At 45.5% G+C, this 13,229-nt stretch overlaps 1 protein-coding gene across 1 annotated transcript in view; it reads left to right on the forward strand.

Moving 5' to 3' along the window:
- MRPL42 (mitochondrial ribosomal protein L42) overlaps positions 1-13,229 on the forward strand; it is a 199,543-nt gene that overhangs the window by 140,418 nt on the left and 45,896 nt on the right. Inside the window, exon 4 of the mRNA XM_078655671.1 lies at positions 6,561-6,645. Coding sequence (XP_078511797.1) covers positions 6,561-6,645 — 85 coding nt within the window. The remainder of the gene's footprint in view (positions 1-6,560; positions 6,646-13,229) is intronic.

A 13,229-nucleotide genomic window follows, 5' to 3' on the forward strand; every position in this document is an offset into this window, starting at 1 on the left:
CTAAGAAACATCATACATTCGGCCCTGGCTAGTGCAGCCAGCTCTCACTTGAGCTGATCTCACATTTCACACATTACATCTTTCCACAGTATGATACACTGTCCATACAGCATAACCAGCAACCAGTACACCATTATTTTTGAGAACTAATCCAGCAACAAAATGTTAACACAGTTTAGAATTGATACATTCATTAAATTGGGGTTTGGTGGCATGGTCCGTGATAAAGATTCAATAGTGGAAATCCCCTTCCACACAGATGGGCATTAAGAGGCAGGGTTCAGGACTGGACTCTGTGTCAGTTTTTACTCCTCTTAACAGGCGCTTCATTGTCAGTCGGTTATATCCCAGCACTCACTTGCATGTTAGATCCTTGGGCTCCAGTCGCCGGCAGGCACTGCTCTATTCCTGGGCGAATTACCCCCTCTACCAGCATGAGAAGCATTTCCAGCAGATATTACTCCCTCAAGTCTCACTCTCTTTTTTCTGGGGCTCAGTGATCTGAGGTAATACATATGGAAGAGGCGGATCAATTGGAACACAAACCTTATTTGTGTCCCTAAGATGACTTCTTTGATACTTTACTCCTGTGTATTTCTCATACGCCTGACTTAAGATTCATGCTTACACATGTGTATCTTCTTATGCCATTGTAGGAAGGAGTATTTAACAACAAGGGGTGGTGATGGACAGAGTTTCTGAATTAAGCAGAATACTCTCACCCAGTCAAGAGATCAGGGCTAGATCCAACACCGTTTTTTAGCTCACTGCACCATCCCAGTTCAGAACCTGGCTATATGCAAATTAGTCTGTTCCTGTCCCAGTGCATGATGGGAACAGGGCAAACCAAACTACCAAGCCAATTCTTACACTGGGAAGGAAACAAGCTTCCGGGGACCGGTTTCTGCCATTTCAGGCGTCGTCGGCCCGGCTTGCTTGAATCCTGATGGTGCAATGAGCAAGGGACTCACATCTGAGTATACCCTTCCACGCTTAGGGTGGACAAAATATTTAACAACACGGGGTGGTGATGGACAGAGTTTCTGAATTAAGCAGAATACTCTCACCCAGTCAAGAGATCAGGGCTAGATCCAACACCGTTTTTTAGCTCACTGCACCATCCCAGTTCAGAACCTGGCTATATGCAAATTAGTCTGTTCTTGTCCCAGTGCATGATGGGAACAGGGCAAACCAAACTACCAAGCCAATTCTTACACTGGGAAGGAAACAAGCTTCCGGGGACCGGTTTCTGCCATTTCAGGCGTCGTCGGCCCGTCTTGCTTGAATCCTGACGGTGCAATGAGCAAGGGACTCACATCTGAGTATACCCTTCCACGCTTAGGGAGGACAAAATATTTAACAACAAGGGGTGGTGATGGACAGAGTTTCTGAATTAAGCAGAATACTCTCACCCAGTCAAGAGATCAGGGCTAGATCCAACACCGTTTTTTAGCTCACTGCACCATCCCAGTTCAGAACCTGGCTATATGCAAATTAGTCTGTTCCTGTCCCAGTGAATCATTTTGTCCACCATAAGCGTGGAAGGGTATACTCAGACATGAGTCCCTTGCTCACTGCTCCATCAGGATTCAAGCAAGCCGGACCGACGATGCCTGGAATGGCAGAAACCGGTCCCCGGAAGCTTGTCTCCTTTCTGGTGAAGAATTGGCTTGGTAGTTTGGTCTGCCCTGTTCCCATGATGCACTGGGCCAGGGACAGACTAATTTGCATATAGCCAGGTTCTGAGCTGGGATGGGGCAGTGAGCTAAATAACGGTGATGGATCAAGCCCTGATCTTTGGACTGGGTAAGAGTGGTCTGCTTAATTCAGACACTCTGTTCATCACCACCCCCTTTTCTGAATCATTGTAGGAAGGAGGCCATTGCTCTGCATCTATTTTAATTGTGGGTTCCTTGCTATTTTGATTTGTTTAGTGCACTAAGCAACCAAGAGTTTTATGCTGCAAGTTTGAGAATGTTTCTATCTCCAAGGTACCATGATCGGGAAAGGATTTCCACCCATCCGCATTAGTGAGCCCTACCCCCTCTTGTAAATACTTGCACATTCCTTTATCGCATTATTAATATATAGTTTGGGAAGGGGTTGGTGTTTAAGTGTACATTCTGTCGGCCTCCACCATGGCTCCTTATTCTTCAGTATTGCACTCAAAAATCTCCTTGCATTTAGCGATTCTACTGTCTGGATCAGATGGCCTTTGTCTCTCACACGTTCATCCTTCAAAGGTCTGTGCTTTAGATCCATGTGCTCTTGCCCATCTTCCCCCGCTACCACACTATTTCTGAAACATGCTCATCCTAAATCATGGATATACGCTCACAAACAATATTCTATTCACTGAACTCCTCCTAATCCTACCTGTCCAACCAACTTATTTTCTCTGTCGTTTCCCATTCAAATGATGTGTGTGCACCTTTCTTAGCAAAACCTTGACAACCATAAACAGTACAGGCCATGCAAGTACAGTTACACTTTTGGTTCGAACATGCTCACACTTTTAGCAAGTTCCCCAGATCCAATACTGAGCCGTGCTTCACCCTTGAACAAACTTCGCACTTACTCTGGTGCCGTCATCATTCTCCTGTCATCTGTCTACGGAGTTAGTTTGATGTGACCGTGCACCATCTGTTAAAATAAAACACAGTACCTCGGGAAGCCTAAAAGTCTTATGTGTTTAATGCAAAAACAGCAAGCAGCACAGGAAATAATCAGAAGACAGTTGCCATTTCCAGAGCTCTCACCCAGAAAGGCCAGTTGGAGCATGTCATGCTAAAGATGCATGCACTTTTCTCTTAGTAGAAGTCTAAGGAGCATAAATATGCAACAGAAACGTGTTACGTCAGGAAACTTTCTATAATGAGGAGGTGGAGCGATCTTTTTACTGCAACAATGCATGGCCCTTGAAACTAAGATACAAGTACATGAAAACACTGCTGATTTAATTGAATTCCTAAAATGCCACTTCTGGTTGCCAACATAAAAACAAAGACTACCCTTTACTGCGAAATACAGGAAATGTTCAAATGCACTCCCTTGAATACAATTACTTCTAGGCCTACTAGAGTCATGAAACTTAGCAGGCAAATTGAGGCTAAAGGGCAGTTAAAAGTAATTTTAAAACATTGCATGCACATTTGATCATCGGTGCTCATTGTGATATACATGTTCAGGGTGACATTAACATTAAACAAATAGAGATACATGATTATGTTTCCATACCTCTCCATTGTGGCCCAAAGTCTTCCCCAGTGAAAGTAACAGGAGAGTTTCACAAGAATGTGGACCATACATGCCCACGTGTTTCATTCTGTGATTTGACAGCCACCATTGCAACTGTTGGTTTTAAGCTAATGATTGAAAGGCTTACAAAAAGGGACTAAACTTGGAGGGAGGGCAACAGGATGGATGTAACTCTTTCAGAATAAATTAATTCCACATAAGAAAAACTGAGCTACTTTCTGTCTAAGGTATTCTGTTTGGGCTATCGAGTTCAGCATTTGGAAGCTGTTTCCCATTCCTTTCCAATTCAGTAAGCCCAAAGTAAGTATATATAAGATCATCCAAGTGCAACATCTCGATTTACAGATGGGTCTGGATTATACCTATTTAGCGACAAATTAGCATGCGGTTGTGGTGGACATCCATAACTGATTCGATGAATGCATGCCTGAACGAGACCACAATGGTAGTAAGTGGGACTTAACTGCATTTCACTACTTTAACTTTACTGTCTAAAACCTTAACTAACTTATATATGGTTAATTAGTTCTCATACTTTATTTTGCTGTTACAACATACCATTGTTTGATGCCCATAATTACTCCTGAGCACCTACTGAGCTGGGAGAGCTACTTTCAGGTTCATAACTACATATTGGTAAAGAACAGAGATTCTTTTGCTTAAAGTGGAACAGTCCGTAAGCACTGCTTACTGTCACGGATCCTAACAACAACATGATCAGATCATTTATTTATGATCTGTCTCAGAACTTAACAGCAGTTGCCAAATCAAAGACATGCCATTTAATTTTTTTGTTTGTTTCACAAGTAAAAAATACATTGGAAAGTATGCACTTTTACATGCATTAAAACATAAATAATAATGTGACTGTTCTACACAAGAAAATCCACAATTGTCCTTCTTGAAATGCCGCACATGCATAGATTGGAATATAAGTTTTTAGGGAAGGAAATTTAGGTTGGCTTCTTCGAATGAAATATTTAAGCAACTAGAAGTGAGCGATTTAATCATTTTACCTTTTTCTTTCAATGTGTATTCAAGCTGTGCTCCTCATCCTCCTTCTGAATTCCTTTTGAAGAAGGAACTCCTCTGGCATAGAACGCTGCATGAGTTTTGAGTAAAATAGTGTTTTCATGCAGAGGTCATTGTGGCGTGCTGCATGCCACATTATAAATATCAACCTTTGAGAGAGCAAGTCGTGATTTTGAGACTCAAGAATAGTTTGTGGTGATGTATTTTTCCTCTCTATCGTTCTTAAAAATCTATTCTGTGCAAGTCAGTGGGAAGGTTGAAGCTAATCCGAAATTTGCCCCTTTGTTATTTCTTCAAAAGTATTTTTTTATGTTACTATTTCTATAAGAGCAGAAAATAAGGACCTTCGTAGCTTCCACCTCCTCATGCTCATAAATTGTAACTCCTTCGATATATATACACAGTAAGAACAAAACAAACCAGGTCTGTCAATGGTAGTAGTACTTTTCAGCAACACCGCTTCGCATCAGATCAAGGTGCATATAAGCTTTTTTCACAAATTTAGGATTTAAACTGGTGAAGGCTATCTAAATTTCCTGTATCTTGTGTGTTGTTGATATAGAAAGAGGTTTAGAAGCTTGAGAAGGATATTCTTGTTTTGTAGTTCTTATCGATTTAATATAACAAAACTGCACAGTGACAGTGCACTTTGTATGTCAACATGTTTGCAAATAGTGAACCCCAAGTAATTTTGACATGACATTCAAGCCCCTACATTTAGCATTACCATTTCAGGAACATACTTCAGTTAATAGTTTATCCCTCGCAACTCTTCTCCAAACGAGAATGTTGAGCATAAGGACCAGTGTCTTGCATTATCTGCTTGGTTACCATCATGCTTCTTGCTATTCATGTGTATGTGATAATGATAATAAATGTTTAATGTTAGTTAGAACCTTAACAAATTATCGCATGAGTAAAAGTAAGCAATAAAATGTCTTCATTTTAAAAATCTTGAAAGCTTTACATTCTCAATTTTTATAATAAATGGTGGTCATATGCTCCTAATGGGGCTCGTGGCTTGCAGCAAGCACTTGCTAAATCGTAAAGTTTCAGCGTTCTAACACTGTTACTAGTTATAGTTACTTTTCATGCCTGATAGTAAAGTTACACGCATTCTCCACTTGCATATTATGGATAATAACGCTTCTTAGCATATCATAGATTTCTCTGCCTGCTTTGTAGCTATAGTTTTTGTTTTCAGTGCTAGATCATGGCAGTTGAGAATTTTTATCAGTTGACAGCTCATTTGAGGATCTGACTGGTCCAGCCCATCTATTATGGCCGCTCTACATACGTGTAGAGATATACTGGCATATGTTATTGTTTTTGGCTGATATCACTGTGTTCTTCAAAACGTTTGCTCTGAGCTTCAAGTGGACTGACTGTAACAAGTATCCAACCAGCAGCACTCCACCACATCTGATTGAATTTCAGGTGTGCCTCGCGTGGAGTATAGTTTTTCTTCAGAAAAACAATTATAACTTTTCATATTTGAACTTAGAAACTTTTTCAAACTCCCCTACTTCCAGTCCCCAGCGGGCCAATCTACTTGATGTATCCAACCCGCACTCCTTCGTGGTCACCATCAAATTGCGTCTAGGTCCCAGTCTTCTGCAACCATTGACCCCCATTGGCACTTTTCTTTCCTTGGCGCTTTTCCCACTTAAATACTTAAAAATGAATCTCTCTTGTTCCCATTACTGAATTTTTCTCATTTTGGTGTCATTTTGTTTTTTAAATTTTCTCTTTTTATAAACTGGATTGAAATTTTTATTATTTTGTTTTTGACTTTTTTTTAACTTTTTGGTACTTCTAAATGCTTTAAACTTTTTCTCTAAATTAAGCCTGCCTCTATGAGCCAGAGTTGCCAGGGGTTGAGCTTGGGTTTAAATTACTGAAACCCTTTACTGGACCTACCGGGATAGGGACTTTAATACTTGTGGTGGACACCCAGCTACTCAAACTAATAAACCACTTTCTCACAGTGTGCTTATGTAAATCAGAACGAAATGTAATAAACTTGTGTGCATCTCAAATTACTTGGAGATTGGCATTTAAAATTGGTACAGACACAGGGCCTGAGGGGGGACATTGGGAGGGATAGCACCAAGGGGGTCACATTTGCTATTACTATTTTTTCCAATCCCTGTTGCATGGCACCTTTCCTTAAGAATATGATGTTACTGTACCCCTAGAAGTTGTGGTATAGCTGCCCAGATCTAACTTCTGCTTTACGTAGATGTATTAATGTTGTTACTTTTTTCCAGCAAAGTTGAGCTTGCCATGACCTCGGATAACAGGACAATTGTCTGCTATCACCCAACAGTAGACATTCCATTTGAACACACAAAGGTGAGCAAGTAAAAGCTTGTAAAGATTTTATGTTTGTCACTTGTTGTGAATCTGTAGCTGGAAGAGATGCTATATTACTGTATACTACTGTAACCTTTTAGATGGAAAGTAAAATCTCCGGCAAGTAAACGTCCTTCAGTGGAAGATATTAATGCAAACCTTTGGCTCTATTAAGGTGTACATCCATCAGTGCCAAGTTGAAATCTGCTCCAGCCCCAAAGGCACAACATGAACCCCAGGATGGTGCTTCAACTACAACCCTGGTCTTCCTAGAAATATTTCTTACAAATTTTTCCTGGCACATGACACAGCCCCCTAGCACATTTGGCGTCACTTCTTCAGGAAACATTAAGTTGGCTGCACTGAGTGTGGTTTTCGCAGGAGCCCCAGGATGAGGCTGGAACAATCTGGCCCTAGTACCGTGAACAACGGACCAGTCGCTGGAGAGTTGCATCCATTGGCACCGGAGGCCACAATGCTATCCCTCAATGCGAAGGAGTTAAATATCACAATATTCCTTAATAGTGCAAACAAGCAAAGCAAGGACTAATCAAAATGTTAAAAAGTTACTTCCTGAATTAGGGAGGGTTCCAATCACGTGTTGTGGCAAATCTAGTGGGTGGGATAATCCTCACCTCCACGTCCTTAATAGAATTGAATCTTTGTGTTACAATAGCTAGGAAATTTTACATTTTATATCAGGACTGGAGGCGAGGATTATGCTAGTTCAAAGCTTACTTACCACTAGTTGGGCCATGTGCAGCACTGGTTTTAAAGGTCGAGTCCAAGGACAAGTCTGCCGTTATCAAAATATCCTCCAACCGGGCACCCAGTGTGAAGGCTTTAAAAGCTATCGCCCCACGCGCAGATTGGGCTCCAAACAAACACAGGTCAATGTCTGCTTCTTACCCAGTGGGCAATTGTGGGAGAGGACACAGCCCTGTGAAGCTTCCACAGTGAAATAAGGAGCTGACGCTCCCCGAGGGGACAAAACTCCTTTGACATCTCTTCATAGGTCTTAAGGCATGAGACCTCACACAGTTTTTGTGATGTAGGGAAAGCTGGGTACGAGACGACCCTCGTGCCGCACTTGGTCCATCTTCGGACTGTGAAGGTCACCCCCGAAGGAGTAAAAATCGGATCGGTGATGTCCAGGGCTCGAACATCTGAAACTCGTCTGCAAGACACAAGGCAGAGAAGCATTGCTAGCTTTGCTGAAAGCTCTCTCCTTGAAAGGAACCTATAAGGTTGTCATGAGAGAAACAGATTCGAGACTTGGTTCACGTCCCAGAGAGCGGAGTACCTGGGCTCGGGGGGAAGGGAAAGTTGAATCCCCCGCAAAAATCTACACCACAAGGGGTGTTCCCCCACCGGAGAGCCCTCCACTACCTCATGTCCTGCCAAGATAGCAGAGCGGAAGGTATTAATCGATCTAAACGCCAAACCTTCTTCTGCTAAGGAGGCCAGAAAATTCAAAACATGCGTCACATCTGCTGCCACGGGACCAAGGCTCCGTCGCAGACACCAATGGGACCACCTCCACCAAGTGGATTTGTATTGCTTGACAGTGTTTGTCCGCCCAGGCCTTGACATGATTTATTCATCCGCATCCGAAAGGACCGGGACCGCCCATCGTCCCCAGTAATCTGCCACGCCATGAGAGCGAGGGACCCTTGCAGAATAAGAGGATGCGGTTGCTGAGTTGGGTTGAGAAGCAGCTTTGGAAACAGGAAGAGAGGTTTTGGAAAATCCAAGGAAAGTTCCAGAAGAACTGGAAACCAGGCTTGAGATCTCCAAATTGGCATGACTAGCACCACCCTACCGGTGGACCTGTGCCGAGGCTCTCGTAATCATGGCGAACGGGGGAAAGGCGTAACCCTTCTCTTACCTCCAGTGTTGGAGGAACGCATCCGTGGCCGCTGCCAGGGGATACGGCCACCAACTGAAGAATCTGGGAAGTTGATGTTCCAGGTGGGAGGCAAAAAGGTCCACCGAGAAAGGACCCCGTTTGGCTTGGAGGTCCGAGAATACACCTTCGTGGAGTTTCCAGAAGCTCCCATCCCTGAAATTTCAGGACTGGAAGTCCGCTATTTGATTGTCCTGATGCGGAAGGTACTCTGCTGTGCGTCTAGTGTTCCAGGCAGTACTGCAAAAGATTGGAGGCAAGGTCGGAGAGGGCCTTCAACCGGGTGCCTCCCAGATGGTTGATGTAATGGACTGCGGACACGTTGTCCATATTGAGAAGAACGCAAGATTGGACAGTCCTTGGTCCAACACCGAATTGCAAAAGAGCCCACCAGGAGCTCCAGACAATTGATATGTAAATGTTGCTTGTGTGGCGACCACAGTCGTCCTGTAGCGAAATCGCCCCATCTGGCGCACCAACCTGATCTGCTGGTGTCCGACTCTGGCAATGTCCGGGGCAGAGCAAAAATCGCTCGGCCATTCCATGCCTCCATTTTGGCTAGCCACCAATTGATTTCCTCCTTGGCATCTCTGGAGGGTCACCTGTTGGGAGTACAAGAGACCCTTGCGCAAGTGTGCTGGAGGGCACAGTAGTAAATGGGCCCCGGGAAGATGCTCTCAATGGAGGAAGAGATGAGGCCTACCAGGCGGGCCACATGTCTCCGAGAGATTCGAGGTCTGGACAAAGCATGTCTCAATTTGTGCTGAATCTTCGTGACCTTCCCAGACAGGAGGCTGAGAGTATTGGTGACGAGGTCGATCGAGAAACCCAGAAGAATCCCCCACTGGGAGGGGACCAGAAGGGACTTTGATTCGTTGATATATGAAGCCCAGTTGCTGTAAGAGGTCGACCTCGTGCCTAAGCTGCACAGTCAGACGGTTGGGACATTGCGCTACTATGAGGATGTCATCTAGGTAGACGATGAGTCTCATCCCGTGAGACCTTAGATGCTACATGACCAGCTTGAGGACCTTCGTGAAGCACCAGAGGGCGGACGAGAGGCCATAGCGAAGAATGGTGAACTTGTAAGTCTCACCCTCACCCCCCAAAGGAACTGCAGGAATCTACTGTGAGGGAAATAGATCAGTACCGAAAGGTAAACGTCCTTGAGGTCCAGACGCACCATCCATTCCCGGTGACAGAGGATATCCCGCAACAAGTGGATCCCCTCCATTTTGAAGTGGCGGTAGATGATCCACTTGTTGAATTTTCGCAGATTGATGACCTGCTGCTGCCTTGTCCATCAGAAAAAGGATGCTGATAAACTCCCTGGGATGTGGGGTGGTGAAGGATATAGTGCCCTTTAATAGAAGGGATCTTACCTCAGCATCCACTAGAGCAGAGTCCTCCACGGAAAAATGTATGGGCCAGTGGGGGTGTGACCTGAACTGGGGTGCCATAGAACTCTATCAGGGACCCTTGGATCGTCTCTAGAACCCAGGCGTCTCCCGTGATGGAAGTCCAAGCCTGGAAAGAATTCGCCAGTCGGCCCCCTATTTTTACGTGGGCAGAAGGGAGGACACTCGCCCGTGTTATTGGAGGCACCTGCTCCCCTGGCTCCTCTGCCTTTGCCACGTTGTCCTGTGGTAGGATAGAAGTTACCAAACCTGGCCTGGACTTGGTACTTGCGTTGGTGGGAGCCTTGCCCTCTGGTGTGATACTGGTTATTGGGCCGGCCGGTCGAGCGGCCCCCCGGAAAGCCCGGGTGTGAAAAACCTTTTAGATGGAGGACTGCGCCTTATCAAGGGAGGCGACAGTATTCCATAACGCCCCAACTCCTTGATAAAGGGCTCCATTCCTTGCGCGATAGGACCTGCATCTGAGTTGGCCAGGTCCCCCAGCTTGGGTCTCCCTTTATAAGCAACGAGCGATGTTTCTCCGTAGATAACACACAATTCGTGTTTCCCAAAAAGACGATTACACGCTGTGCCCAAGCGGAGAGCGTATCCGGGGAGATCAGGGAGCCTGACATCTTTGCCTCCTCAGCCCTGTCTAGGATCTTTTTTAGAAGGCCCAGGGTATCCAGGAGCTTGTCCTGGCAAGCCCTCCACGATCTGTCTATCTCCTTTTTGGGATCTTTAATAAACTTTTGCCAGAAAGTGGCCATTCAGGGATCTATATCTGGCGTCATCGCCACCTTGCCATCAAGAGAGGGTTCGGGGCACTCTGCCTGCAAGCAGTTCCATGAATCCTTCTTCAGAGGCTTCCAAATGTGGCCCACCACATACTGCGCGGCCTTCTCTGACCCATGTGGAAGACCTCTGGTGAAGGATCTCATCCGGGTCAAACATGTCCAAGCACAACCCCTGGCTGTCCACTGCGGGAGGAGGGTTGGTTGTGGGCTAAGAGGAAGGGAGCCAGGGGCGGGAAGAGCCTGTGTTGTCATCCGTGTCCCTATGATCGTCATCCACGAGGGGTGGGGATGCCTGGGTGGGCACGGTACTGGCCAGGAACGCCTGCCTCAACCTAGCGAAGGCATTGAGATCCACCCCAGCTTCACGGGGACGCTTTGACGGTGGGGGTATTGATTCCTGGGGTTGGGAGGACCCGGTGGTCAAAGGGTGGGGGGGAGGGGGCGAGGAATGCCCTCGATTCGGTCACAGGCCTAGGCTATTTGGTGCTTGAGGCGCTCCACCAGTGGGGTGGGGGGGCATGGCCGCAGACACTGCCCTATGAATTGATGCGTCTACCACATCACAAAAATAATCATCCTAGGGAAGCCAGCCAAGGGACCATTCTCTCCCTGCAAATCGTCAAAGGGTTTCATTGCTGGGAGATGTCCCTTTGTGTTACTGCAGCGCAAAGGAAATAATGTTGTGCAGCACTCAAGCAGAGTGCTAAGTATATGGGGGGGGCTGGGTGTCAGCCTAAAGTATTAGCATGAGGGAGACACATAGTGTGGGGACCAAGCCCCAGGGACAGTTCACCCCAGGTGCAGAAAAAACTGTAAGGGAGGGGTCCCTGTAGGACAGCGTCCTGAAAACCAATACAGACTCCTGTGGGAGCATGGCTGTAAAACCAGCCTGTTTACCGACCTTGGTAAGGGGTGAAGACTTTGAAGCTGCCTAACGGCAGTATGGACTTCATACGAAGGGCGTCACTCTCCAGACACGCTCCCGACCGTGGTGCACTGCTCTAGAAACTCTGGAATGCGCAGAATTTCGAGGTCGCAGCTGAAGGCACCAGTCGGTTGCCCTCAGGCGGTGGGAGGAACTCACCGTGGAGCTAAACCTCAGGTAGCAGTGGCCGCGAAGGAGCAAGGTAGGCTTCTGCGGTCGGAATTAGCAGCTGAAGACACACCGCGTCAGCGCGGAAAAAGTACAAACAGGTAGTGACCAAATAAAACGTGCAAGATTAACAGAGTAGATCAAACGGTAGCGCGGAAAGCAAGAAACACAATAGAAATCAGTGCAGCAATAACCATCAGTACACACAAAAAATAAATCATAGCAGTTAAATCAGTACATTAATACCAATAGTACACTAGTAATAAGCCATAGCATTTATCTCTGGCTGCGTAGCAGCATAGAAAGAGGGTGGGTGGACTGTGTTGATGGACTATTTCTGGGATTGTAGGCTCCTGATTGGTTGAAGGAGGAGACTATCGTCATGCTGAACTCTATTGTTTATTTTGTTGAAATTCCCAAGGCATTATGGGAATTGTAGTTTGTTAGAGTGGTTCTTAAAATGGCTGCTATTCACTAAAGTGACGAAAGATTAGCATAATCCTCGCCTTCGGTCCTGACATAGCATTAGTCTTTGGGTCAGCAAACATGTAGGGGTTCAACTGCAACCCCCAATGGAGGCATGTTGCTGGGGGGGGCCCATGGGAGGAGCATCAGCACTCCAAACACAGGTCGATGACAGGAAGGCTTGGAGCCATCACCAGCACTCGACCACCGTGGCTGAGGATGGCTTCAAGCCATCTTTGGCCCGAGGCAGTTAATGTCATATTGAAGTACATATTCATAAATATTTTGGGGAGTATAATCTAATGAAGATTATTTATTGAATTACCATTATTTGTTTTATACCGTTAGTAAATAAGTAGTCTATGAGAGAAATAGTGGGACATCCAATGAATTTGTAGACTGTCCCACAAAAACCTCGAGTCCCGCATAGGCATTTGCCAGGCTTACGCTAGTCAGTCACCCAGTTTCCGAGAACTAGAAGAGACGCTCCTTCCTGCCTCCACAGCAAGCAAACGCACTTAACTGCAGTAGCAGACCGAACAATCCCTATCTCTACCCAAGTTCACTATTTAGGCCTTATTTTAAGAACCACCATCTCCAGAACCAAAGTAGGGCTAAAATCCCCAACAATACTCAAAACAAAGTCTCTTCAGATTTTCCTTCATTCATAGTGATTTTTGGAGACAGCAGAGGACACATAGCTATCACTCCCCTTGCCACTATGTCTGTCATCAAAAAGTAATCCGTGGCCTTTTCAGGTCCAGCTTCCCCCACGTTTTGCCTCTCTCAAAGTCCTATTTGCCTGTTCTAAGAGACCATTGCAGCAAGAATTGTAACATTTTTCATGTCAACCAAAAAATAGAATGACGATCAATTTATAGTCCTCCCCTAACCAGTTGGTTATATGGTATCTATATGATATTTGC

This window comes from Lissotriton helveticus, chromosome 1_1 (assembly GCF_964261635.1).
Source record: "Lissotriton helveticus chromosome 1_1, aLisHel1.1, whole genome shotgun sequence".
NCBI lineage: Eukaryota > Metazoa > Chordata > Amphibia > Caudata > Salamandridae > Lissotriton > Lissotriton helveticus.